The sequence below is a fragment of the Oryctolagus cuniculus genome, chromosome 6 (genome assembly GCF_051225735.1).
Source record: "Oryctolagus cuniculus isolate XC-2025 breed Fujian yellow rabbit chromosome 6, ASM5122573v1, whole genome shotgun sequence".
Lineage (NCBI taxonomy): Eukaryota > Metazoa > Chordata > Mammalia > Lagomorpha > Leporidae > Oryctolagus > Oryctolagus cuniculus.
The window spans coordinates 150746256-150774236 of NC_142872.1; the positions used below are offsets into that span (position 1 = coordinate 150746256).

Here is a 27981-nt window from a genome sequence, read left to right on the forward strand (position 1 = left end):
AATATATTCCTATTTGGACAGTGGTGTGCACACAAAGAATGCTTCTCAGAGGATCACCTAAGGACGCACATCTCTCGCTGTCCATTCTCTCTAGGAGCTAAGGTTTGGACCCATGCGTTGCTTTTGTCTTGGTGCTTTCCTCCCTTGCTGTGTGGGTTTGTTTTGTTTCCTTTTGTTGGATAACAGTCATCTATCATTTTAATGAATACAACGAAGTCACTACATAAAAATAAAAATGAGATCAAATTAGAGATTTGGGCAACAATAGTTCCATGAGTTTACAATCCACCCAAACCCTAGCGACAGCTTCACACACGCTAATAGATCCTATCAGTTCTAGTTACACATTTGCGCGCTGGAGACCTGCATGGCCCAGTGTGCAGGTCCCCGGATTCAGTCTGCTCCCATGGGACACTAAGCTGCACGAGGGCAGGGATGCTGGGTGACTGGCTCCTGGCAGAGGCCCTTTGGCTGCCATCCCCTAGCTGGTGACAACTAACACTCAGGCACAGGTCTTGTCACCACATGGCCTCCGACCTGTGTTTGTGCACCAGAGGTTTCTTCAACATAAGAGCAGAACTATACAAGTGTATTTGCTGACATTAAATGAGTCCTTGCAAGAGTGTGGACCACCATTCTAGGCCCATCAAGACTGTGCCACCCAGGGCTGGCTTTGTAACTTAATGGGTTACGGTGCCCACATCCCGTATGGGTGCAGGTTCAAGTCCTGGCTACTCCACTTTTGATCCAGCTCCCTGCTAATGTGCCTGGGAAAGCAGTGGGAGATGGCCCATGTGCTTGGGCCCCTACACCCATGTAGGAGACCTGGATGAAGCTCCTGGCCCGGCTGGCCCAGCCCTGGACATTGTAGCCATTTGAGAAGTGAACCAGCAGATGGAAGACCTCTCTCTCTCCCTCTTTACCCCCCTACCCCTCCCATAACCCAGCCTTTCAAATAAATAAATCTTTTTATTTTATGACACCCAATAAGTGTATCCTACATCTATATCCAAGCAACTGAAGACAGAGGGCTGAGGTCAGGGTCCTCTGGCCACTGGAGACCTGCCCAGGGGGCCTTTATTCTGCCGAGAGCCATTAGGGTATCTAACATCACTCATGAGCCATTCAAAGTTACTACATTAACATCAGCCTGCTATAGATTTATTGAATTTCGAGTCCCCCCTGTGGTTTCCTTAGCAAGGCCAGACCAAATGATGTTGCAGGCCTTATATGGCCCGTGGGCCAGACCCTCCTCAACCCTGCTTCAAAGCATAAAGTTTCCACCGACTAATTCCAGTCTTGCCTGGCTCTGCCCTCCCTTTCTGATCCACAGCCATGATGAGAACATGTTGGAAAAGCCATCTGAGGATGCTCAGAAACACTGCCCGATCTACCACTCGGCAAAGCAATCGCTCATCACACAAGGGAGAGGGTCCTGGGAGCCAGGGGCTCATCTCCCAAGCACCGACTCCCTCTATCCAGGAATCCACGGAGCAGCTCACTGAGATGACCAGTGGTTGTCAGGAAAAGGGTGAGGCACACCCACTTAGAGTATGCCAGAGTGAGCACCGAGTTCTGAGTTCTACTCAGAGCCTGGCCAGTGATGCACTGGGGGACGCCACTTGACCTCTGAGGGCCTGTTTCCCTACAGTGATAATAAAAACAAACAATCCCATTACCAACACCAACACCACCAATCACTGAGCACCGAGAGAATGCAAGAAAGGAAGAAGGAACACAAACCAGGGAGCCTGACCTCCTGGCATGACCCTTAGCTCTTTGCTACGCGACCTAGGGCAAGACACGGAGCCTCTGCGTGGGAATAAGTCACTGTTTAGGCTGGGGTGAGAACCAATGAGGTCATGCATAAAAAGTACTTGGTGCAATGCCTGGGACACAGCGAGTGCTCAATCAACACCTGCTCCATTGGACTCAAGCATTTACAAGCTCCTTAGACTAACCTCATTCAGGACATTCACTGGGAGACATGGTGAAAATTCTCGAAGTCAGACCACCATCCAGGCTGGAGCCCTCCCTCCTAGTGCCAGGCGCAGACCAGCCAAGGCAGGAAGCATTCTGAGCTAAGCACAGTAAAGGCAGACACGGGCCGGGCAGCTGAGTGTGCGGTGTCAGCCGATTTGTCTGCCGCTCCTCGGTAAATGGTGGGGTGGCGTTTTCAACCCCAAGACGAGTGTGCCTGAAAACCAGGGCTAAACCACTTTAAAAAGCACTTATCTGCCCCCGCGTGGAGCCTCATTTCATTCTTGACCGAATTAGCAACAAGAGGAGGGTCTCCTCTGTAGTCAAGGGGTAGGGCACACAGCTCCCCGCCCACGAACACCCACGCAGCCAGCACTGACTTAATGACACTTGACAGTCTATCAGAGTGGCAGGCCCACCTGGTTTAGGCAATGTATAATTTAATGGATTCTTTAAAAAAAAAAAAAAAATCAACTTCTAAGAACAGAAGACAAAAACCTCCTTGTTGAGAAGCGGGGTGGGGGAGTGTGTGTGAATGTTATTAAAACTTAAAGGCAAGGTGATTTTGGGTTGTTCCAGATTTTTTTTTTTTTTTTTTTTTTTTTTTGTCTCTTTCAAGGAAAAGAAAAGTTTCTACCCACCTGAAGGTAGTTTTACTACAAAAATTTAAAAGCTTGGAGGATACAAGAAAGGAAGGGGAACGCAATTGGAGAAAGATTAGAAAGTGAGAGAGAAAAAAGAGGTTCTGACCACAAGACTTAGTAAAGGAGACCCAACTTGAGTTTCCAAAAAGATGTGCAATCAAGATGCTGGATGAGCTTAGCACACTCCTGGAAGGCAACTCTAAGTCCTTAATCTTCCCATCTGCAGCCGCCAACAGTGAAGGGCCACAAGCCTTCGTTCTGAGGTCTCTGACTTTGTCCTGTCCCCAGGAATGCACACGTTCCCCCACCGCCGAGCTCACCAGTGAGCACACAATGGCTTCACAATTTCTCCGGACAGAACCAAGTCAAAGAAAACCAAAGTCTCCCTGAGCACTCAGGTCTAAGGGAAAGGACTCTTCCCCCAGGAACCCTGGAGACTTCTGAGGGAGGAGAGTGGGGATTTCTGGAACCCTGCACAACGTGTTGAACAGAGAACTCAGATCACACCGGGTTGGGAAGAAAAGTGCCCCTATTAAAGAAAAGAGAATAACACGTGAGACTGCTTACAAATGCAGAGAGGATACCCTTGACCCGCCGTGTGACAGCCTGACTCCCTGCAGCAGGAGGTAGGGTTCCCTGGAAAATCATCTAAGTGACACCGTGCAACCACCCAGGGGCTCCCACACGCTACACACCACACACACCCATTTCGCGCTACACACCACACACACCCATCTCGCGTCCGTCTGCTCTCCACACCTCCAGGGGAATTCAGCAGTGTCAGCAACTCCTACTCAACCCTCACTGCCCAGCTCAAATGTCGCCTCTTCCAGAACATTCTGTTGCACCTCCTTCCCACCTACCCTCCCACACGAGCTGCACACACACCCTCCTCCATTTCTCATGTCATGTCATTCACCATCTTTGAGCCTGTGGCCCTCCCTTTCAAACTGGGGGACATGGACAGAAATGGAGGCGGCGAGGAAAAGCGCTTCTGGGCAGAGGCTCAGCTGGCGCAGTGACAAGGAAGCAGAGACCCTGGGCAGCTCTTCTCAGGGACACCGTCATGTGCATTTACCCCAGAGAGGAGCCAGAAGCAGGCAGAGTGGACAAGGTGACCGTGGGCAGCCTTCAAGGGCAAGGTCTGGCAGTGAACCCCAAATGCCAAGAGCAGAAAAAAGATCAGGCAGCCGTTACTCAGGGAGCAAGTGGCGTGAATTCCAAACCAGCCAGGTGACAGGAGACCCTGGCCGATAGGTCCCTGACTGGGCAGCAGCCTGGTCCCTCCCGGAGGGAGACAAAAAAGGAAGTCATGCTCTTCCTTGTAGAAAGAAGACCTCCTGCTTCTCTTCCCCATCCCCACCCCCACGTACAGATGAGACCCCTCCTCTTCTCCCCACCTCATCCCCGACTCGCCCCCAGAGCCAGAGGCCAGGGCAAGCCACTGGCCCAGCCCAGGGCAGCAGAGCCAGCCAATAGCCATGCTGGCTGGGGGTTCTGTTTGGCTTTGTTTTGCTTTGTGTTAAACAGAGGCCCAGGATGGCATCCCACACACGCTGCGGAAGAATAAACTGTGTTAACTCATCGCACGGCTGGTTAACGGAGCGCCGTAAATAATGCAGCAACTGCCTCTCCCAGCCTGGCCCGCGGTGACAGTGGGACCTCGGGGGACAGCTGAGGGAACTGGACACCACCCTGCCACACAAGGAACTGTGTGGGAGGGAGAGCAGCAACGTGAGAGGAGCCAGAGAGCTGGGAGGACTCTAACGAGAACAGGGATGAGCTACTAGGTTCCAGTTCCAAGGCCTGTGTCCTGCCCAGAAGGTGCCAGACTGGATGGCTCCCCAGTGGTCACAGCTAAGGATGGCCCAAGCTATAGGACGTAGGATTGGACCTTCCCAAGGCCCTGCTGCCATCATCATTTAGCATCAGTTTTCTGCACAGTTGCTAGGTGCCAGGTATGCAAGCAGGCCCTCCTCAAGCTTCTACTTACATACCCATCCCCCGGGGGTCGTGTAAAATGCTGTTGTGATTTGCCCAGTCAGAGGTGGGGCCTGGGATTCTGCGTGTTTACCTATGCATTTTATTTTTTGCTTCTTTTATTTGAGAGGCAAAGAGACAGAGCTCCCATCTCCAAGTTCACTCCCCAAATGCTGTCAACAGTCGGGGCTGGGCCCAGCCAAAGTCAAGGGCCAGGCACTTGATCCAGGTGTCCCACCTGAGTGGTAAGGACCCAATTCCTCAAGCCATCACCTGCTGTCTCTTAGGGTGCACATTAGCAGGAAACTAGAAAACTGGAAGTGTAGCCAGGACTTGAACTCAGGGACTCCAACGCGGGATGTGGGCATCCCAAGTGGTGTCTTAACGGCCACACCCAGTGCCCACCCAGCCACGTGTTTCATGAGTGCTCCTGTTGCCGCTGCTGCCAGCCACACTGAGGGCACAGCCTGACTGGCAGCTTCATTACCTGCTCACAACAGTCTTTGAGGCAGGTGCTGGGGACACTAGAGCCCAAAGAGGTTGCCATGAAGTAGCTCAGGCTGGAATTTGAGGCCAGAAGTGTGACTGCAGTGCAGGTTACCCCGATTCTCGGAAGCAAAAGCAGTCAGACACATAATTCCAGTCTCCGGTCCCAACCGCCTCGGGGCTGCACAAAGTGGCTTGGACAGCACGCTGGGCCCCGCATTAGATCTGGGTTCTGTGGGAGTCCAGAAAAACCAGAGCAGGTGGCCAAACACATGTGCTGACAGCAACAGAGGCCCGGGGTGGGGACTACAAAGCCCCCCTAGAAATGGTCAGGAGCCTCGCTCACGAGTAAAAGAAAACAGAAAACAAAAAAACTCTGTGTAAAAAGAAACCCGACAGAAACACGCCGGAAATATTCACAGTTGCCATTACTCGTGCTACGATTACGGGTGATTTTGTCTCATGTCCAGGTGTTCTCTTGGACATTACTGCTGATCTTTTTTTTTTTTTTTTTAAGCTTTATGTATTTATCTGAAGGGTAGAATGACAGAGTGAGAGAGTGAAGGACAGAGGAAGGGTGGGAGGGAGGGAGGGAATCTTCCAGCCCCTGGTTCACTCCCCAAATGCCCGGCACAGGGCTGTGCCAGGAATTCCACCTGGGCCTCCCACATGGGATCTAAGCACTCAGGCCATCCAGTGCTGCCCCCAGGTACATTAGCAAGAAACTGGATGCGTGTGGAGCAGCTGGGACTCAAACTGGGCACTCCAACGTGCCATGCGGTGTCCCAAGCAGCAGCTTAAACCACTGGGCCAAATGCCCATCCCATAGTGACCTTCTCTGTAGCATCTTGGGCTGGTTATTGCCAACACGCCGCCTCCCCAGGTCTGCAGGAACCTTAAGCAGGGTGAGCATGAGGGATGCAGCCGACAGCACCACCCCTCTCTGTGTAGGCACAGCCCCTGCTGAGCTCAGACTCAGGGACACGAAAAGCAAACAAGCTTCGAGAAGAACCTGGCACCTCCTGCCCCAGCCAGAGCACAGTTAGACCCCTCGCTGCTTCAAGCACGAGGCAGAAATCCACTCGGCTTCCAGAAGTGGGTGTGCAGGATGATGGACAGGGCCTGTGAATGCCTGTCACAGCTCTGTCCCCCCAAACCACCCTTCCCCACCCCATCCTGCGAGATGAAGGGCTCCTAAGATCCTCAGATGAAAGGGCTGGGGTGAGCCCATCCATCATAAATACCATTCCTGGGCTTTTATTCTGATTGGGGCTTGCCTAATCCACTAATTACCCCTGTCCATCAAGCGGATGACAGCCTTGGGGATAATCAATGCTTGCTTCCTGGCCCGCCCACTCTCACCCACTTCCCAAGTGCACCAGTCATAAATGCGCCCATGAGAAAAGAAGATTTAACCACAAAAAAAAGCTCCCTCCTCACTTTTCCTCTGGTGGAGTGCTCCATTTGCAACATTCATACCTGGAGGAAGCCAGGGCTTAAAACTTTGCCTTTCTCCCGCCGTCCTAGGTTGGATGCCCACACTGCTTTGACACATGGGTGTGTCTCCACTTGAAATCGTACAAAGAACCAAGCCGACACGTCAACTGATCTTTGAGTCAACCGATCTTCGGAGCCAGCCCATTTTCTAAGGCCTCTGCCAGTAAGCATTCCTTGGCCCACCCTGAGCCGTCCAATAGGGTAGCCACTAGCCATATGAGGTTATTTAAACTGTCTCCATCACTCAGAAAGTTCAAAGGGACAGTGCTGGCCACTGTGGACCAGTTTCCAGGCACCCACAGTTCCAACGAGGCCTCTGGTTCTTTTTTTTTTTTTTGTAGGATGGGTATGCTCCATACTCCACATTTCTTTGAAATGGACCAAGCCCCTCCCACTCTGTACACCAAATCCATCTAGTTCGCCTCTCCCCTCTCCTCTGCTTTCCACAGCTGCCGTATTTCATTTATCAGTTCAGATGTTCCCTGCCACCAAAAAAAGAGGCAAAGAGACAGGAAGTCACTGCCTGCCTTGCCAAGCGCCTACCACACACAGCCATCTGTGAGTCCAAACTGACCCCACAGAACTAGGCACTTCACGGAGGATAAAGGGCTTGTCCAACAACCCTGGGAGGGCCGTGGGTAGAACATTTAACACTTTCCCCAAACCACGGGGAAATACGGCTCAGAAAGGGGAGGTAGCCAGTCCCGGGACAGGGAAGGCTTTGCCCTCATCCACAGTTTACTGCATCCACAGCTCTTAACTTCGCCCAGCTCTTTCTACAAGGAAATCATTCCGTGGGTTTTCACCCAAGACTGACTGATCCTCCATATCTGGAAACCTAGGAAGTCAGTGTTTAACAAGGGGGCCAGCGTGTGGCACAGCTGGGAAAGCCGCTGCCTGGGACACCAGCACCCACATCGGGATGCTGAATCCCTGCCTACCCCACTTCCAGTCCAGCTCACTAATGCGCCTAGGGAAGTAGCGGAGGACGGCCCAAGTGCCTGTGTCTCTGCCGCCCGTGTGGGAGACCTGGATGGAGTTCCAGGCTCCTGGCTTCGGCCTGGCCCGGACCTGGCCGTCACAGCCATTTGGGGAGTGAACCAGAGGATGGATGATCTTTCTGTCTCTCCTTCTCTCTCTAACTCTGCCTTTCAAGTAAGTGAAAAATAAATTGTTTTTTAAAAATTAGATTAAATTAAATAGCCGGCTCACTAAGGTTAATCCTCTGCCTGTGGTGCGGCATCCCATGTGGGCTCTGGGTTCTAGTCCCGGCTCTCCTCTTCCAGTCCAGCTCTCTGCTGTGGCCCGGGAAGGCAGTGGAGGATGGCCCAAGTGCTTGGGCCCCTGTACCCGCATGGGAGACCAGGAGGAAGCACCTGGCTCCTGGCTTCGGATCAGCATAGCTCCAGCCATAGTGGCCATTTGGGGAGTGAACCAATGGAAGGAAGACCTTTCTCTCTCTCTCTCTCTCTCTCTCTCTCTCTCTCACTATCTAACTCTATCTGTCAAGTAAATTTTTTTAAAAATTAGATTAAATTAAAACTCAATGTTTAAGACCTAACACAGGGGCTGGCTGCCTTTACCTAAGAATTCATAGGAAATGTCTGTGTGCATTTAAGCTTCCCCAGAACAATAAATATCCACCTCTTCTAACCTTTGTTCCAGTGTACAGAGGCCAAAGCTGTTGCTCCATTAGTTTGTTCCGTCTGCAAATATTCACATAAGCAAAATACTTGGAGCCCTGCACCCCCTACCCAGCCCCAAGCCCTACTCCCGTTACTCAGCAAATGCACCCCAGGACTCACTTCCCTTCCCTGGAAGGGCCCTCTCCGACTTGCCTGCACCCAACTCCGACACGGCATCTGCACTGCAGGGATCAGTGCCCCTCGGCTCCATCTCTCCGACACCCTGAAGAGACACGCAGGCAGCCAGGACCCAAGACGGAGCCACTCAACGACCTGAAGGTTATGCTCTACCCACTGACCAACCACAAACTCTCCCAGAGGGGCAGCTGATGAACCATCAAATCCCCCCCGGGACAGGCACTGGCCCTGCCACCTGGTGCACACCCGTGTGGTCTTCCATTAGCTCGAAACAGGTTTCCCCGTTGGGGCAAGGACAGTACCTCCTCCGTGAGCCCATCTCCCACCCCAGGCTACTAGGAACGGCACCCTGGTGGCGAGTGAAGAAGCAAGGGGCCACCAATGTCAAGGTGATAACTGTTTCTGTTGTCTGTGCAGCCCTGCCTTGTGTTATATTGGTGTCCTCTCATCGAATGTCACTCTCCTTGCCTGGACAGAGGGCCTGCTGGGCAACCATACTCGAGAGTCTAGAAGAACTGGTGTGGTCTGGTGGTTAACAGCATGACTGCAGGTCAGAGTGACCTTGGGCAAGGCACCTAATCACTGGGTGCCACCTTGTCTTCATCTATAAATGATGCTAATGGCAGTCCCCACCTTGAAGGATGGTTATGAGACCATGTGAAATAACCCAAGTGCTTAGAAGGGTGACTCACATGTAGAACTCAACACTGCTTTAGTGAGCCAATGAACGAGGCCAGTCACCCTGACTGGGGCGTTTAATGAGCACATACTACGCTCAGGCACTGAGAGAGTCGCAGCCCAGCAGAGATAAGAGGCCAGCATGTTGGCAGGGAAGCTGGTGAGGAACCCATCAATTGTACAGCCCTGGAGGACACCACACTCAAATACAGAGTACTAGAAGGCAGGGCTGGGTGAGCTGCCCCAAGTGGCAGATGCCTCACCTTGGTCTCAAAGGAGAAATGGGAATTTTCCTGGCAAAGAGGGAGGAAGGGAGGAAGCATACCTTGCAAAAGATAATCAGAAAGGGAAAGGAAGCCAAGGAGACGCTCTGCAGAGGCTCGGGGCTCTTTCTGTCTACCTGGAGGTATTCCAGGTGTGTGTGGCGCAGGGCCGGGGGCAGAGACATCACGGAGAGCCTTCCCACTCCATGGCTGCCGAGGAAGCTCTCGGCGGCTGGGGGGCCCGAGGGCCACCCCCACGTCCACCAACTCCTGGTGCGATCCCAGCGAGACCCACAGCGGATCAGCCAGCCACCTGCTGGAAGTATGGATTCTTGAGCCCCGTCCCAGATCCACATAAAGTCTCTGGGGCTGGGCCCTGGAAATCCGCATTGTGTCATGCTCCCCAGGGACATTCGTGTTGGCTAAGAATGACGTACAACAAGAACTGAGACTCAGCGCACGAGCTAAGATGTCACGGGTCTCTCTGAGCTCAGTTCCTCAGTCTCCTCAGTCCTCTTGTCTATGTCCAGCTCCTGCAGGAGTTACCCCTGGCAACCAGCACGCATACATGGGATGTGAACCCAGACACGACCCCCGGAATGCAGCTGGCAACGGGTCTCAAGAACCCTGAGAAGTGCAAACCTCAGGACCCAGGATGAATCCTTCAAGGGAAACCATCGATGTCCATCCACGTCTAGCTACAACACCAGGATATCCTCACTGCAGTGCTGCTCACAAGTACCGCAGAACTGGATGCCCAACACACGCGTGTAAGGACCTGGCTCCCCACCACAGGGCCCTTGCACGTATCCTCCCGTGCCTGGAACATTCTGCCCTCCACAGCCACACAGTTCCTAAGTCCTTTGCCCAAAGGTCACCTTCTCTGCAAGGCCCTCTCCAACCACTCCATTTAAAAACAGCAACACTGCCCCTGTTTTTCCCCACTGTGTAACCCTAACATACAAGACAACTGACTTACTCGGTTTGTTTGCCCCTGACCTGTGACCCCTAGAGTCCACTGGAACATCAAGGTCCAGGAGGGCTGACACCAGTGTTCACTCTGTTCACTGCTCTGCCCCCTGCACTTAGAACCTGAATACAAGAGTGCAGTCACTAAGACACACACAGGAGAAGGCAAGGACACTGGGCTGCGCCGTGAGAACAGAAATTGCTAACACAGTGCAGCCTGCGTGACCCTTTGTTTAAAATGTGTGAGCGCAACATAACCCACTTTGTAATCAAGTGGTTACGGGCAACTTTTATTTTTGACTTAATTGGAGTTTCGAGTTTTTCCTCCATTAACTTTATACTCCTTGCATAATCTTTGAGAAGTAATCCCTCATGAAATGCTCTCAAAACATCTGCTAGGTTTTTTTTTTTTTTTTAAGGAAAAAGCTGTCTCCTCCGTGAGTTAATTAGGGTGTTCCTAATTAAGGCCAGCACACATCAAAGAGGCCAGGTTCCAGGGGACGCGGCTCCGCAGAGGCCTCCAGGTCTCCTTGTGGTTGCAAGCCGACCTCGCTCCCTCCAGCAGTGGCTCAGGCCCAGGGCTCGGCCGTGGGCTACTCCTGGCGCTGCTCCCTGCTCCCTGCTTCCTACTGGGGTGCCTGCCGCAATTATTCAGGCCCAAGATCACATCCTGCTGTGGAGCTGGCTTTGAAGGTTTAGTAAACAGTCACTTCAAAACAAAGAGCGACCATTAAAGCAAACTCAAAGACTTCCTTAATGGCGAGAGCACCTCACAGCAGAGGGGCCCAGCCTCTGAACTAACACTGAGGTCTCCCAGGGAACTAATCCCCAACTATTTCCAGCCTCTGACTGCAAATACCTGCCCCGATCCTGTTCTGCACTCAGTCATGTGGGGTGCAGAGCCATTGCTGGGGCGACCCTTGACAGGAGGGGTTTCTCTGACCAAACAAACAAGGGTCGTGTGGTTGCCACGTAGGACCCCACTGCGCCCCACACACTTCCCTCCATGGCCAAGTTACAGGCACCTGCGGGTGAGCCAACCACCCCACCGTTTCGTGTCAATGGCTGAGTGGAAACAGGCAGGCCCAGGAGCCACCAGAAGCTGAGAGAGGAGCCTGGATCTCCGTGGGGTTTCTCTGGCTTATCCCAAGTCCTAAAGCAGGAGATAGAACAGCCACCAAAGAGACCAATGAAATACACCCATTATGGAATTTGAAAAGGAAATCCTAAGACAGCACACTGCGAGAGAAGAGCCCAGCCCGGTCCACGCCCTTATCCACCATGAATCCAGAGACGTGCTAACTTGCTGTAAGGGCAAATGGCTCAGTTCCCCTCTTCGTAAAACGGGAACAATCACAGTTAACCACCTCGCTGGGATGTCAGGAGACTAAATAACCCTCTTCAATGAGCGCTTCGCGTGGCAGACACACGAATACTCACTGAATCAGGAAAATAAAACTCAGTTCTCAGCTGGCAATCACCTAGACCAAACACGGCCAATTTTTTCCTCCCACCTCAAATGGAAACCAGAGGCCCTTCCCAGAGTCCCCAGGGAATCTTGGGCTGACTCCTGTCACGGCACAAGTCGCATTGGATTCTGGTTTCTTGCCCGCCTCTCTGACCCAGCAAGCAACCTCAGGTCAGCGGTGAGTCTGTCCGCAAGTGGGTCTCTAGAGCGGGCACGCTGCCCTACTTCTTGAACACATGTACTGTGTTCTCTCAAGTCACTTACACGGTGCAAGTGGAATGGCGCTGCACCCCTCTCTGCTGTGTTATCAAAGCAAAACACAGTTTGCTTGTATTTTCCAAGACAGGAGTGCTGCTACGGCGGGGTTCTCCACCAGGAATCACAGGGCGAGTAGCCACCATCCGATCCGCTTGGGACCGGAAGTGTTTCAGATCTCAGATTTTAGAATATGTGCCTAGACAGACTTGTCCTGTTGGGCACCCCTGATCCAAAAACCTGAAGTGTGGAAAGTGCTCCGAAGGCAGCAGCTTGCTGAGTCAGACTTCCCAGCATTTGGGATTAGGATGCACACCTTGCACTAGGACAGCGCAGACACACACAGGGCATTTATTCTGCGTAAACTCCACACTAGCATGTACTTTCTCAGGTAATACTCCAAAACGTTTAAGAGCAAGGTGTAATTCCCCCTCCTTATTCTACAGATAAGACTGGCCCAGAGGCATGGAGCTGGGAAGTGGCAGAGCCAGGCTTCAAAGCCAAGGCCAACTACTCTTTAAGGCGGATTGCGATAAACCCCTGGCAGAACCAGCAAGCGAGGGGATCCACCTTAGAGGGAAGTCACCAGACCACGAGGGAACTTTCTGGTGGGGTCTTGAAGGGTGAGAAAGACATCCCACAGGAAGCAATGGTGGGGACGGACAAAGCATGAGGGTGAGGCACACAGGATGTGTTTCAGGAAGCCAAGCAGTGCAAGATGTGGGGCACTGGACACGCAGCAGGCCAAGGAGGTGCGGTCAGATCTCAGGGACAGAAGTGCAGGTAGGAAGAGCCCCCAGGAAGCCGCTGCCACAGGGCAAGCCGGAGGCAAGCTGAGGAGGAAGCCCTAAGGACAGCTCCTACAGAGCAGCTCTTCTCTCCCTCTCCCCCAGCCTCTGTCTAAAGACTTTCCTTTTCCTTCAAGCATTAAAATGAATGCCCTGAGGACCCTATACAGGCCTCCCCTCTCCCTATAAACAGACTTGGGAGATCTGCAAATAGAGAAATGGAATGCAAACAGGCCCTCCAGGGCCAGACTGATGACTGCTGCAAATGAACTCAGAGGTGATTCACTCAGCAAGGGGACAACTGCCCTTCTTCAGTTCCTGTAAGTTCACAGCAAGCTCTAAACCCAGCTCTGCAAAGGGTAGGGTAGCGTTTCCCCTAAGACGTGGTAGAGGTCATTGCCACGTGGGTTTGAAGACAGCAAAAGACTTCGTTCCTAAATCTACAGGACAGAATGTAAAAGCACAGGTGTAAAGGCAGGGTGTGTGTGCCGGCCCTGAAAACCTTCCCAAGCAACAGCTCATTTCGCAATCCTCACAACGGCCTGAGAAGGCGGGTCCGCACTTCCTTAGACCCATTTTCCAGAAGGGGAAACCGAAGCTAGGAGAGATTAAGGAACTTGTGTGCAGGATTCGAAATGGGATCGCTTCCACACCCAGGTCTATGGGAGGGGTTTCCAGGCATGTAGAAGGCGGGCAGGAAGCTGTGTTACAAAACAAGCACACTATTTTTATGTAGATGTATGTTACAGATCTACACTTTCAACAGGGGAGCCCCGGGCCACAGGTGCTGTAAGGCCGGCAGCCACAAAACACACCAAACACCCCAAACAACGGAGTCAGGGGGCGGGTTTACTGTGGGGCGGGGGAAGCCCAACAGGCTTGGGGGAGAGGTCGAGAGGGTAAGAGAGAGGAGGAGAGCCTGAGAGAGAGAGATCAAGAGAGCACCCGTTGGGAACAGCTCCTGTTAAAACCTTTGCAGGGGGTGTGGTGTTGGGGGTGGGGGGTGGGCAAGGAAGTAGGAGCAGGGAATCCCACTAGGGTGGGGGTGGAGTGGACACCTGTGGTTGGGACATGTGGTCACCTGGCTTCCAGCAATGACGGGGTGGGGGTGGGGGAACTAGAGCCTAGGATGGTATTGGGGCATAGATGGCACCACAGACAAGACTGTGCCATTTTACTAACAGGTGTTGATTTACATTTTAAAAAACTACAGTGGATAAAATTAAATATTCCATTCCTTGGTCACATCAGCCACATCACACTTACTCAGCGGTCACAGGTGGCTAGGGGCTGATGCATTTTGACTATTTCCATCGCTGGGGAAAACTGTACTGAACAGAACTATTACAGAGCAACAGAAAACACAAAATATTTGAGGATGCTTTTGTTGCTGTGTATTTTTATTCTGCTACCTATTTGAAGTCTCACTGTAATTTGTTTTGAATCATTTGAATTGTGGCAAAATGCACATAAAACTTACCATCCACACCACACAGTTTGGCATACACTGCTGTACAATCAACTGAAGTTCCTTTTACCCAGGCTTAGGGTAAGATGGAGAGAACACTTTGAAGGGCTGGAACTAGGCGAGAAGAAGCCTTAGAGCTCCATGGCTCTCAGCCCTGGCTACGCACAAGATAGCCCCAAGCGCTTTCCAAAATCCTACCTCCCAGGCCGTCTCCAAAGCACTGAATCAGAACATCTGGGTGGTGGAGTCCAGGCATCAGGGTCCTTATGCTCCAGGGAACCCAAGGGGCAGGGCCCTTCCCCGTAGCCAGGCCCCTTCTACCCAAATAGGACGGAACACCTGCCCAGAACCTCCCCCTCTGGCCAGACCCACTCCTCCAGCCTCTGGAAACCTCTGCCGTGTGGCAGGTGCCAGTGAAGGGAGTCACAGACACCTGTCACCCACCCCCAGGGCTCAGGAGACTGCTGCCACCAAGCAGCAGATACTTTTCCCGCTGGCCAATTCTTGGAGGGGAAGAAAGCAAATAAAAGGCACACAGTTCAAAAGGCACTCGATTTTTTTTTTCGCCCACTTAAACCAGACAGGAAAAGAAAAAACACTTAGAAACTATGACCAAGGGCCTCTATGCCAAGAATCAGCACGGATGGAGTTCTCTTGGCGAGCCCATCGACTTCTCCAAACACAGACATGTAACGCCCCTCCTGACGCGACCCCGACTGCAGGCTGGCTACCGGGACATAATTAACCACAGAAAGCTTTCTACGAGAGAGTTCCAGGGCTGGGCACAAAGTGAGATCAAGGTAGGGAGTTCTTGGAGGAGCCAAATGAACTTTGGGTGAACCTGGTTAAGTCATAGGATCCTGGAGAGGGAGGGGGTGGTCCAGCTTGCACATTCACCAGGCATGGGGACCAAGGACTCCAGCCCCTATGACCAGTCACTAAGATGACTCCACGGGCTTTGTGTGGGGACAAGGGTGATGGCCCAAAGTTCTCTGTGTGCTCTGCACACCCAGGGGAACAAGAGAAAGGGGATGCCAACCTGTTGGTTGGAGAAGATTGGTAAAAAGAAGAAGGAAGCCACAATACGAGGATGCATCGTAATTACCCGATTTCCAGCTGGAAACTCACCCCGGCACCTCCAGTTCAAGTTCACGTCCCCATGCCAGCTCTGAGCTAGGAGCACAGGGACAGACCCAGCTCCTTCAGGTCAGTGAAACACTGTTGTCTAGAAATAAACCCACACCTTCCCCTCCCCTCGGCTAAGGAGCTCCAGCGTTAGGGTCAGATGGGTGTGACTACCACCATGGCCTTAGGTCACTGAATCGCTCCCAAGTCTAGTTTTCCCATCTGTAATGTGGGGCGGCTGTGAGGACGACAGGAAATGACGCACGCGAGGTCCTTAGCACAACTGCCTGGCACACTGCAGGGCCTCACCAAGTCCCTTCCTGGCCCCTGTTCACCGCGTGCAAGGAATACCGAGCACCTACCACAGGCCAAATGGCACTAGAGGGTAAAACAGGCACCTCCAAACCACTCAGCAGCTGATGGGAGGGAGGTGGGAAACGCAGAGAAGGCGTGGCCGGCTCTGCTTGGATTCCGTAGCAGGGACTCAGCTGAAACCTGCAGTCACCACAGATTCAGGGTCAAAGCTCCACAATCAAACACAGCGGCCTTCTCACTGCCCCGCCAATTCATTACCTTTGGTTGCCCCTCCCGTCGGCACCTCACAAGGCCCTATCGATGGTGCAGTCTGCACATCTGAGTTGAACAGTTCAAGGCTCCCTTTAAGGAGCGCCAAATACATCATGTCTGATGTTCTGGGCAGCTCAGTCTGTCCTTGGTTTTTGTTTTGGTTTGGGGAGTGATGTCTTTGTTTCTGTACAGGTGTGGGTTTCTGGGGAGAACTCAAAATGATCTCATTTTTCCATAGCCAATTTGTCTCTAGAAGGAATCTCGCCAGCTCTCGCCCATCCCCAAGAAGACAGAAAAGCCAAGATGAAAACCTTAAGATAAAGCATCTAACGGATCGACAGTTTCACCCTTTTCTCCCCCCAGGTATTTCAGCCACCTCCAATGAGCAAGCCTGATCAATGATCACTTCAGCTTTCTCCTTTCCACTACAGAGATGCAAGACGCAGAAGCAGGGATCAAAGGGCGACAGGCCAGCAGCTGGGAGAAGACACAGCACACTTAGGACGTATTCATATTTAAAAAAAAAAAAAAAAATCCACCGCTTGTCTGAAAGGCAAATATAACTGGAAATTCTGTGTTTTATCTCCCTGCAGCCAGTCCGGAGCCTGACGCCCAATAAATAGGAGCACTGTAGAATGAGTACATAGGACTCCAGCGGGAACAGGGTGACAGGCGAACCAGGCCAAATCCCAGCACAGCTTTCCTAGGAAAGACTCCCTTCCCTGTTCAGGCCATGGGAAATGCAGAATCTCAGAACAGAAGGACCTACAGCACCAAGCACCAAGAACTAAACAATTTGATTAAATAGGATATATACAGGGTTTTCCCATGGAAACGCTCAGCCCAAAAATGACTTCATAACAAGACTTGTAACTGAGACACCAAAAAGACTGATCCGTATGGAAGCAGCCCTGGACCCCTGCGTGGGCACCCACTCTAGGTGCTTCTCTGCTGCCTACTTTATGACATCTTTCCTTCTTCTCCCAGGGCCCCAAAACGAGGAAGCCATAAAACCCTGGCCAAACACGACCATTTGTTAAGAGAAAAACCAACACGGGGCCCATCTGTCCTTCCCAGGGGCTCCACTTGTCCTGCTTTATGTGGCTGACAGCCTGCACACAGAACAGCCCACCTCCCTCGGAGCCTGGAGCTCCTGGCTGCACCACATCCTGTGACCTTATCTGCCAACAGACCACTGCATAAGGAGCTCTCCAACACCAGGGCCTGACATGGTAGGCCCTCAACAAGCACCGAGGAAGAGAACATTTTTTAAGATGTATTTATTTATGGCCGGCACCGTGGCTCACTAGGCTAATCCTCCGCCTGCGGCGCTGGCACACCAGGTTCTAGTCCCGGTTGGGTCGCTGGATTCTGTCCTGGTTGCTCCTCTTCCAGTCCAGCTCTCTGCTGTGGCCCGGGAGTGCAGTGGAGGATGGCCCAAGTGCTTGGGCCCTGCATCTGCATGGGAGACCAGGAGGAAGCACCTGGCTCCTGGCTTCAGATCGGCACAGCGCGCCGGCTACAATGCATCGGCTGTAGCGGCTACTTGGAGGGTGAACCAATGGAAAAAGAAGACCTTTCACACTCACTCTCTCTCTCTCTCTCTCTCTAACTCTGCCTGTCAAAAAATAAATAAATAAATAAATATTATGTATTTATTTGAAAGTCAGAGTTATAGAGGAGAGGCAGAGGCAGAGAGAGAGGTCTTCCATCCACTGGTTCACTCCACAAATGACCACAATGCACAGGACTGGGCCAGACCAAAGCCAGAAGCCAGGAGCTTCATCTGAGTCTCCCATGTGAGCACAGGGGCCCAAGCACTTGGGCCATCTTCTGCTGCTTTTCCAGGTGCATTAGCAGAGAGCTAGATTGGAAGTGGAACAGCTGGGACTCAGTCGGCACCCGTATGGGACGTAGGCACTGTGGCAGTGGTTTTACCTGTTATGCCATAGCCCCTGCCCCAAAACTTTTCAACAAGAACCCAAGGCAGTGATAAGATACCAACCCTGCCGCCATTAGTCATTATCTAATTGCCCAGTTTACCCACATTCTCCCATCATTTGATAAGTGAGAGGACGGTATCACAAGTGCTTCCAACCACAGAAAGATGTCGATGGAATCCAGTAAGTCTTTTCAGCAGTTCTAATTTTAGGCAGAACTTAGGAGAGAGGATACTGGTGGTTGACAGAGGCAGGGGTGATGGGGAAGAACAGAACAAGGCCCCCATTCTGCTCAGCACAGGTGCAGGTAACAGGACACCCCTGTCTAAAGTGACACGTGGCACGGAGAACTCAGGTGCAGTGGGTTGAGTTTTTGCCCTGATCACATTATATAACCCCAAATACACTCTCCTAACCTCGCACAAAGTCCTCAGTTTGGCTTCTGACGTGCTGATGTTTGAGCAACATGGCTGGAGAAAATATTTGATTTTAGCAAAGCCTTTTAAATAATTAACTTGAGTTAAAAAAGAGAGAGACAGAGAGAGAAAAAACATCTACAGGGTGAGCAGCCCTCAAGTTGGACCAGCGAACTCTCCTTGTTCTTAAAAATTGCTCAAACATCACCAAATTTGAGGCTGGCTCATTCACTTCACAGCCACAATACCTCTCTACTGTTTGCAGGTTTTAACCCTTCCTTCCCAGGGACCAGACGGAAAGACCCAAGACTCCAGGAGCTCCCTAACACCGGAAGGCAGTCCACAACCACTGCCAGGCTCCCAGATGTTCTAGCCACGGGCCCCTCCCTCGGGCCACATGAACATCTTGTCTCCCCTGTGGTTTGGGGCCGTCTCCCATCAGAAAGTCTTGTCTGAGGATTTACGTGGCTAGAAAGAAGGGCCGCCACGAAGCCACGTTGCACACCACCACTCCTTAGCGACCACCACCACAGCAGGATGGACGGAAGGGAAAAACACCAGCTTTCCTCTCCCAAGGAACCAGTGAATTATTTAACAGCTCTTTCCTTTACATCGTGCTGGATCCCAACAGATGAAAAGTGAGGACTACTTCTCTCCCTGGGAAAAGGCCCAAGCACGCACCTCAGGCCGAGGAAGAGCCCCTGGAAGAAAGCCCTGAGTGTGCTCTCTGGCTATTCCACGTCCCAAGGTTCTTTGCTTTGGGAAGATGGATGGTGCCAGGCCTTGAAAGTCCTCCATTTTTGTTGTTTTCCTTTTCTCTCCAAAGAGGAAACTGACTCCCTTCCTGTGCTGTTGTTCATTTTGGAGACTCAAATGCTACTAATAAGAGCCATTTTCTCACCCAAATCCAGCATCACTCTAAGAAAATAACCTACAAATGTTACTGAAATGGCATTCTAAATGGTTCTCCAGCATTTTCACTGCTCCCTCAAAGCAAACAGAAAAGAGAGCAAACACCACCATTGGAGTTTCAAGAAGAAAAGGCGAGGATAAGCCGGTCATTAGAAAGTCTGCTGGCTTCAGAGAGTAAAAACTGACTTTTATTGCTGATGACTTCATAGCTCTGCACACTAAACACTACTTATCCGATGTGCCCCAATTTGAAAATTTTTTAATTCCCTCTTAAAATGCCTCTGCCCCTCTAATCCAGGAAGAAAATGCAATTTTAAAAAATACGCAATTGTCTTCTGCATAAACAATTTTTGGAAATTATACACCCCCTCCTCACTTTCTCCTTATCTCTCTGCTCCTGCTGAACCCAACATATAGGTTAGACTTCCCTTTTACCGCCAAAACAACACAAGCAAACAAAAATCTCTCGACCAAATGCCTTCCCAAAGGATGTTGAACAGACCCCCTAACTGAAAAGGGAAAGAACTCAGGATCCGCATACTGTAGACTCAGCACTGATGGGGCATTGAGTAAGCAGTCTTTATTTTTAACTGGCAGCTTGTGGGAGGGAGTGGTAAAACAGGCCACCCTGGCACCCAGGGGTCCCCGGGCACCGGATGGCAGGTGGAAGGCAGAAGAGCCTGCCCTTTGGGAAGGATCCCCTTCTGAAGAGCTTTGGATTCAAACCAGTGCATGAGAAGACGCCAAGCTGGATTCCGGATTAAAGAACAAAGAGAAAAAAAACTCCAAGTGTGGTCACTCTGGGACTGCAGTGAGCACACTGCTTAGATCCCTGGGTTCCTGGTCACCTCCGAGGGACTGGGAACATCAATTTATCCCCTCAAACAGACACACACACACACAAGCAGCTTTCCCAATCCATCTCAAATCCCTCCCCTGCAGGTCAGAAGCCACCATTGTGCCTCCCATCAAATCCTGTTTGACTATAAGGCGTGTGGAATTTAAGTTAACAATAAATACCCGGGCCTGAGGAAGGGGCCCAGATCTTTGTCTCTCAAGAGCACGTCAACAACTCAATGTGGATTGGGGGCAAAGGAATGAAAGGGGCCGTCTTTGAACAGGGACTAATCCATCTAATTCCAAGGGGCTGGATTAGAGGCATTCCTGGGCAAGCAGGGTCTGGCTGCAAGCTTAGGCTACGGGATGTCCATTTCTGACAAAAGGCATGGCAGGATCTGTGGAAGGATTTCAGAATGCACTAGCCCAGGATGGAGGCACCTTGGGAAAGTTCACCCTGGGTGAGGTGGCAGTTGTCCTAACCGGGGAGGCAGGCCGTGACAGCTGAGCATTCCTTCCTGCCTCCAGTCCATCTCGGAGGCCCAGAGCCTCTCCAAACCTTACACTTCATCAGACAAAAGCTCCTCCAGGCGCCAGGCAGCGGCTGAAGAGGGGCTGTCCACACCCACTGGCGGCCAGCCTTCCAAATCTGCCCACTCTTTGGACGTGGAGCTTTTAATTAAACACCACCTCCCCAGATCTGTTGAGGCAAACTGGGGCTGGGCTAGAGCCAAAGAGAAGCTCCCTAAATACACATGGAAAAAAAAAATTCCCCCACCCCACCGCCCTCAATTCCCACCTCCGGTTAGCTCCCAAGGCCGGTTTTATTTCCCTGGATAAGAAACACCCAGCCCTGGTCTATCTCCCTGCACCAGATAATCCACATCCGAGGATCGGGTTATCTCCAGTCCCACCCTTTGCAGGAAAAAGCCAGAGAGTCGTTCCCCGCCCCCAACACACACGCGCGCGCGTGCACACGCACACACAATCTTCACAACCCTTCCCAGAGAAAACCTGGAGTGGGGTGTGTGCGTCTCCAGGGGAGGGTGAGCCCGCGCCACACAGTTATTCAGGGGGTCCCCGATCTTGCCTTCGGCCAGGGAGCTCAGTTTAGGGGCCCCGGCCAGGTTGCCCTGGGAACTTCTGCCTGGCACCCCCAGGGAGGGCCAAGGGGAGGCATGCACAGCCTCACCAGCTCCGAACAAGCCCGATTCGTAACTAATTTGTGCAGACTGCCCGACTCCAGGTAGACCTGACAGCCAAGGAGGAAGAAAAGGGGGGCCTTGCCCCCGATTTCCCAGGCCGTGGGACTCCTTCCTACGGCCAGGTAGTCCCCATCCCGTGCCCGGGGGAATCAGGTGTCCGCCTCCGCCGGTCCGAGACACTCAGTCCAGGGACACACAATGGAAAAACTTGAAGCCGAGGCCTTGAAGCCCCCAGGGGAACGAGACGTGCCGCCCCCTGGGACAATGAGCCGGGAGGTGGCAGGGGGGAACAGGGCTCCCCGCGAGAAGCCGCCCGCCCGGTGACCCAGCCGGGCCCGCAGCAGCGACCCCGGGCGAGCAGGTGCCACTCGGGCCGCGGAGCTCCCGCAGGTGGCCGGCGGCCGCGGCGCAGGCACGGGCGCCGGCGGGAGGCGAGGTCTGCGCGCGGCGGTGGCCGCAGCCGCGCCCCCGGCGTCCTACCTTCATGTCGCTGATGATGGTCTGGAAGAGGCCTCCGAGCGCGCTGCATTCCTTCTCAATCACAGCCTCCATTTTCCCGGCGCCGGCTAGCAGAGGACACACTGGCGGGGCGGCTGCTCACCGCGGGGAACTGCGCCCTCCGAGCGACCCACCTCCACCTCGCGGCCGCTCCTGCAGAGGCGACGGAGCGCACGAGGCCGCCTGTTCTCGGCCCCAAATAATAACGAGAATCTTAAAACGCCAAAGCGCCCCGCGGGGAGACTCGCCTACATGCAGCGCTGGGCTCCCGGCCTTGAAAATGCCCGGAGCAGACTGACAATCAGGCCACCGCTGGTGCCCACGACGGAAACGGCAAAGCCCATCTTGGTGCAGAGAAAAGCGCCCGCTGACTCGGGGCCAGCGCCCTTTCAAAACGAAAGCGTTTTCAGATGGAATCAAAAATAGGTTTTGAAATTTAAAAAACAAAAGAGGGAGAAATCGCCCTCCCAACAGCCGCGCGCGGGTCCGCTCGGGGCGCCCGGATCTGTTGCTCGCAGCCGCGGCCGCCGCCTCCTTTTCACTCCTGCGCGCCCGGCCCCACGCTCGCTCTGGCTGGGCTCCCGGGGACGGTCGGAGGGGCGCGCGCGCGCTCGCGGCTGTGCGTCCGCCGCGCGGGGGCGCGAGGAGGACGCGCGCTCGTGGCCGTCGCGCGCGGGCGGGGCTGGGAGCGCGCGCGCGCGCGCCGCAGAGAGCGGGGCGGAGAGCAGGCGGGTGGCGCCGGGCGCGAAGCGTCCCTTCAGGCGCGCCTCAGCACCTTCCTCCCCGGGCGCCTGTTGCGGCGCGGAGAGGCGTGTCAGCCCTTCGCCGGCCGAAGGCCCACCATGGCTGCGGCCGCTCTCTGGGGACTGGCAGGGGGTGGCCCGCAGAGCCCTGCGCCCGGCGGGGCGGGAGAGCCGCAGCTGCGAGCGCAGCCTTCTGGGGAGAGGCCGGTCCTGCGATGTCCATTACGGCGCCGCCCGTGGCCAAACAGCTGAATCGGGAGCGTTCGGGGGCGTTTCCTGCAGTGGGCTGCGGAGTTCGATAAAGTTGCAGGATGCGGGGGCAGCGGATTGCTCTGCTGGTGCTAGCGGAATGGGAAGGGCGTTGGGGCTCCAGCCTCCGGTTCGTCAGGCTCCGGGGGTTGCCGTGTGCCTTGGAGGTCGCAGGGTCGTCAGGCCCGCGGTGGGACCGTGAAGAGCGCTCTTGGGAGGTTTCACCTGGGAAGAACGCGAGCGCGCCCGGGGTGGGTTTGGACCCTGGTGGTTCTTTTTCACACAGCTCGCTCGCCTGAACTGCCTCGCCAGGATCGCTCATTTAGATGAACGTCAGACGGGCGGCTTTTAAAAGATCTTAAAAGCCAAGCACGCACCTGGACTGTTTTTACATCCCCACCCCCACCCCACCCCACCCCACCCCGGAAGCGCGAACCATCACAAAAGAATAATCCTGCCGTTGTGGGGGGGGGGGAGTGGCTGAAGAAGCCGAATGCAGAATGCTATACACGTGGGGCTCATTCACTCGGTGACAAGACAAGGCCTAACTGAACACTGCACGGATTCCAGAGAGAGGTCCTCCAGGTCTACTCTGCCCAACTCTTAATTCTGAGCCCCCCCCCTTCTCCACTCGTCTCCCCCAAATCCCTAGGAAGGGTGTTCCTGCCGGAGACAGTCCCCAAAGACATTAGCGTGCACAGGCTCCTCTTCGCCTTGCCATAGCTGTGCTTGACACTGCTCTCTCAGTCATTGCCATAATTGTGAAATGGACCCTGTCGATAGTATCATGATCAAGATGACTGCTCGCAGAGCCGGACTGCCTGGGTTCAGACTCCGGTTTACAACCTACTCCACGGCCTTGAGAAGTTGCTTAATCCTTCCGGGCCTCAGATTGCTGTCAGTGGGTATCGTGATGGTCGCTATCTGATTGACCTGTTCTGAGTTTTATATGAGCCAGCATCTGAAAGACATAAAGTGGTATCTGGCACGGAATGAGTAAGCACTCAGTAAATCTTATCAATGGAAAGAGAGACCAGGCCAAGGCTCTTGTCCAGCCCTGGTCCAACTGTTAGCCATTACAAGCACAGAATGTCAGCATGCTGTCCCACTGACATGCTGAGGGCCTACTGTGTGCACTGTGGGCATTTTATTAAAAAAAAAAAATCTGTTGAAACAGATCATCATACTCGTCCTTGTGTTCACGTTGGAAGATTCCACCCCTGGTATTCTGACTCCTAGGCCTGAGGTATCCTTTCTACTCAAGCTCCAGCTTTCCTGATCCATGCCTTCATTTAAATGCCCTGAACTTCAGCAGTGTTGGCCAAACCATACCTTTCTTGTTGCCTCAGGCCTGAAAACTGGGCCTCTCAGGAGAAAGGGAAGCATTTAAAATCACCTTTAAAGGGAAACTGTTCTCTGAGGCTGGAAAGGCTCAGGGGCGAGACAACATTTCACATTTCATTTTATCAATTTTCATTTTATTTTATTCGAAAGAAAGATCTCCCATCTGCTGGGTCACTCCCCCAGATGCCTGCAACAGCCAGACCAGGCGGAAGCCAGGAGCCAGGAACTCAATCCAGGCCTTCCCCATGGTAATACGGACCCAATTAGTTGATCCATCACCTGCTGCCTCCCAGGGAAGGGGAGCCAGGACTCTAACCCTGGCACTCCAAGACGCCTGTCCCATACTTGGCATTTTTGCCAATGTTTGGGATGAGGCTGATGGAGGGAGGGATTTTTGAACAGGAGAATGACAAGATCATGTTGACGCCCTTTATATTACATTCTTTCCCCACTTGAGCATCTTTCTAACTTTCTCCTCCCTACAGAAAAACATCCAGCCATTCCAGGGAAGACTTTAAGAGCCCATTTCCAAGTATCTGCTTGCTGTTGTTAATGGCTCTTGGGAGGAAGAACCCAAAAGAATGAATCCATTAGAGGAATTTCATCCCCAGATCTTGGGTAGAGTGTGGGATCAAAGTGTGCACCATATCTACTAACCTCAGCTGGGTTATTTGATCCCCTGAGCCAGCCTCTATTTCCAGCGTTCCTGCCTCACTGGCTCTCCCAGTATTGAAACGGATGCCCTTGCCTTCAGTTAGGATCGCCGCAGGCATGGGAGTTCCCGTCCTTCCCAGGGGTGGTTCTCAACTCTGGCTATCCTGAAGGCCCTGTCTGGCCCTCACACTTGGCTGCTTATTGAAATCCCCTGGGGCAATCTTGAAACACCCAAGCCTGGGCACCACTCCCAGCTGGTCTGATTTAATTGGTCTGGGTTGTGGCCTAGGCATCTGGCCTTTGAAAATCTCCTTGGTGATTCTAATATACAGCCAAGTTCAAAACCCTGACCTGGGGGAACCTTAAAAGAAACTACCCATGGCCCCGATCCCACCCCTAAACCATTCATGTATAACCTTTGGAAGTTGTGTGCACAAAGTTTTTTTTAACATATGTCCTCCTATAAGGACAAACAGGCATCTGCATTCGTGTGTGTGTGAGTGTGTATTTTGTCATTGTTTAATGCACATCAATGGAATCACATTTTTCTGGGCCTTGCTGTTAACACTCCATTTCTGCGGACATCCCTTCAGGTCAACCAATATTCTAGGTCTTTTTTTCTTTGAATTGTTTCATTTGGATTCAATTTCAGACTTACAGAAACATTACAAGAATAGTGCGAAGATATCCCATTTAGCCTTCGTGAGATTCGCCAAAGGTTAACCCTTTATGATATTTGCTTCATGCTGGGGAGATTGCAGAGCTCCTCAGGTGACTGTAACCTGTGGTCAGATTGACGGCGAGGCCGCCCCCATGGCTGTGAGACTTAGGCACTGATTGTCAAAGTTCTGAACTTGGGATGGGCTTGCTGTATTAGAGGCAGCTGTGTGAGGTAGCCAAGCTGGAGGTTAGGAGTCAGGCTGCTGGATTTGAGTTCAACCTCCCTCACCCTCCCATGCCTCAATTTCTTCATGGGTAAAGTAAGGGCAGCAGAAATGCTAATTCATAGGACTGTGTGAGAACTGAATGGAGTTACTTAAACTAGCACCTGGCACACAGTAAGTGCTCACTAAAAGCTAGCTATGTATATATTGATCAGGATCAGGGTTCCTCCGTAAAATAAAATTGCCGTAAGATCACCCTGATGACCTATAAGCCGAATGCTTCATGATACCAGAGCCATTAAATCTCTTAGACAACTTGGAGAGTTGGCAGAACATAAAGGGCCTTCAATTTAGAAACCAGGCCCCTTTTGAAAATGAAATTAGCAAGAATCAACTAAAAATAGTTGCCACATTGACTCAACCTAAGAGATGCTTCATGTGTGTTTTGTAGATGGCATACCGGGAAATACCCAAGTGTAACCTCAGTGTCCAGAATGTGTCACTGCGCAGGAAACTGATGAAAGACGATGAACCGAGCAGGAGGCAGACTGGAGTAATATGGGATAGCAGGCTCCCAAACCCATGCCTGTGGGTGCCAGGCAGTGGATCTGTGGACGAAGCCAAGGGTAAGTTCAGAGGGCCTGGAGGGCCCAGAGAGACCTGGAATGCAGGTTCTCCCCTCAAGGGCCTGCTGCTCCCCTGGTTGGAGCAGGGTGGAAATGTAGGTGCTTACTTGCTGCACCTCCCAATCGTCTCAGAAGGCTGTACCTTTTGACCAGGACGTGAAGTTTTCTATTTTTAGGTTTCCCAACTTTCAAAATCTCCTCCTTTGCAAACCCTTTCGCGGTTTCTGAAAGTGGAGATGAGTAGGAGATGGATTTGAAGGGGAGACACGGAAGAGGGACAGCTGTAAGGCTTTGCATTTTACCTGCTGGCTCTAGGCCTCCAGGACTGCGTGTCTGCTTTGCACCAGGGTGGGGATGGTCCGTTGCAGTTGCTCAGACATTTCTTGAGCACCTACTTTGTGCCACGTCATGCTTGTCCCATGAGCATCTGATGGAGGTGGTTTTGTTTATAGGCTCCCACACTGTCTACACTGCTATTAATTGGATGCCTGTATGCATTGCCTTGATATTGAGAAAGGACTCTCAGGGGAGCACATATCCCTGTTATAATCACAGAAGAGATGCTCCAGGGTCTGACTGCTTCCACACTGGCAGGATTCTGCAGCTTAACTCCTTCTGTTCCATAGGAGCATAGTGAGGAAAAGGGACCTGTTGTAACATACGGGTTTTGGTTGGAATAGCAGCAAAAGATCATGTAAAGTATATCGTTTTCAGAAAGTCTTATGTTTATATATTGTAATTAGAAACATATCCAGTTATTTTAGCTCCATCAGAGGTATCTGAGTTTACTTAAAGGTGAAAAATATTACACACGGTGCAAAAATCTAATATTTTATGATATAAACATAAGAAAAGGGGACTCATAGTTGTCACAGAGGCAAATTCTCTAACCTGGAACCTGTCTGCTACTGCTATGTAGATACAATAGATCAAAGGTAACCAGAATAAATCCTTTCTCTTGTTTTTTTTTTTTTTAATATTTATTTATTTATTTGAAAGGGAGAGACAGAGAGAGATCTTTCATCCACTGGTTCACTCCGCAAATGGCCAGACTAGCCAGGGATGGGCCAGGCCAAAACCGGGAACCAGGAATGCCATACAGATGGCCAAGTACCTAGGCCATCCTCCACTGCTTTTCCAAGGTACATTAGCAGCCGGGACTTGAACTAGTGCTCCGATATGGGATGCGGGTATCGAAGGAGGCTTAACCTGCTATGCCACAACGATGGCCCCTGGAAACCTTTTCAGTGAATGCCAGAGCCAGCAAGAAAGGAGGGGCACCTGCAGCAGCAGGGGAACCAGAAAATCAGAGAAGGTGAGAAAGCTGATGCTTGAGTGACATCGGGAGAAGTCCCTGGTTTCAGTAGTCCAAGGGCCTGGGTGTTAACCCTCAAGAAGGGCCAGAAATAAGAGGTCCTGGAGCCATGTGAAGCAAGGAGATGCAACTCAGAGCCACCTACCAGGACGCAGCCAGGACAGGTGCACAGCTTCAAGGACAGGTGGACCTGAAGCCAGCTGCCCCATCTCCCCTGCAGGACAGTGGCCTCAGCCTAAGCTCAACATGGGGTCAGAACACATCCGGTGAGAACTGCTACGCAGAGGCCTTGGCCGTGGCTGCATTTTAAGGTTTAAATTGACCTCCTCTTGAATGGATCTAAAAGAGCAAAGATATAATTAATGTA

The 27981-nt window shown here is 52.3% G+C and overlaps 1 protein-coding gene across 10 annotated transcripts in view; it reads right to left on the reverse strand.

Moving 5' to 3' along the window:
• MTSS1 (MTSS I-BAR domain containing 1) overlaps positions 1-22529 on the reverse strand; it is a 169048-nt gene extending 146519 nt beyond the window's left edge. For 4 of the 10 annotated variants that reach the window (XM_051844799.3, XM_002710538.6, XM_008255894.5 and 1 more), the window contains exon 1: positions 21782-22529. In XM_051844799.3, the coding sequence (XP_051700759.1) occupies positions 21782-21853 (72 nt within the window). In that variant the 5' untranslated portion in view covers positions 21854-22529. The remainder of the gene's footprint in view (positions 1-21781) is intronic. The other 6 variants (XM_008255895.5, XM_002710537.6, XM_008255893.5 and 3 more) reach the window with 2 other exon arrangements.
• Positions 22530-27981: the final 5452 nt, after the last annotated feature.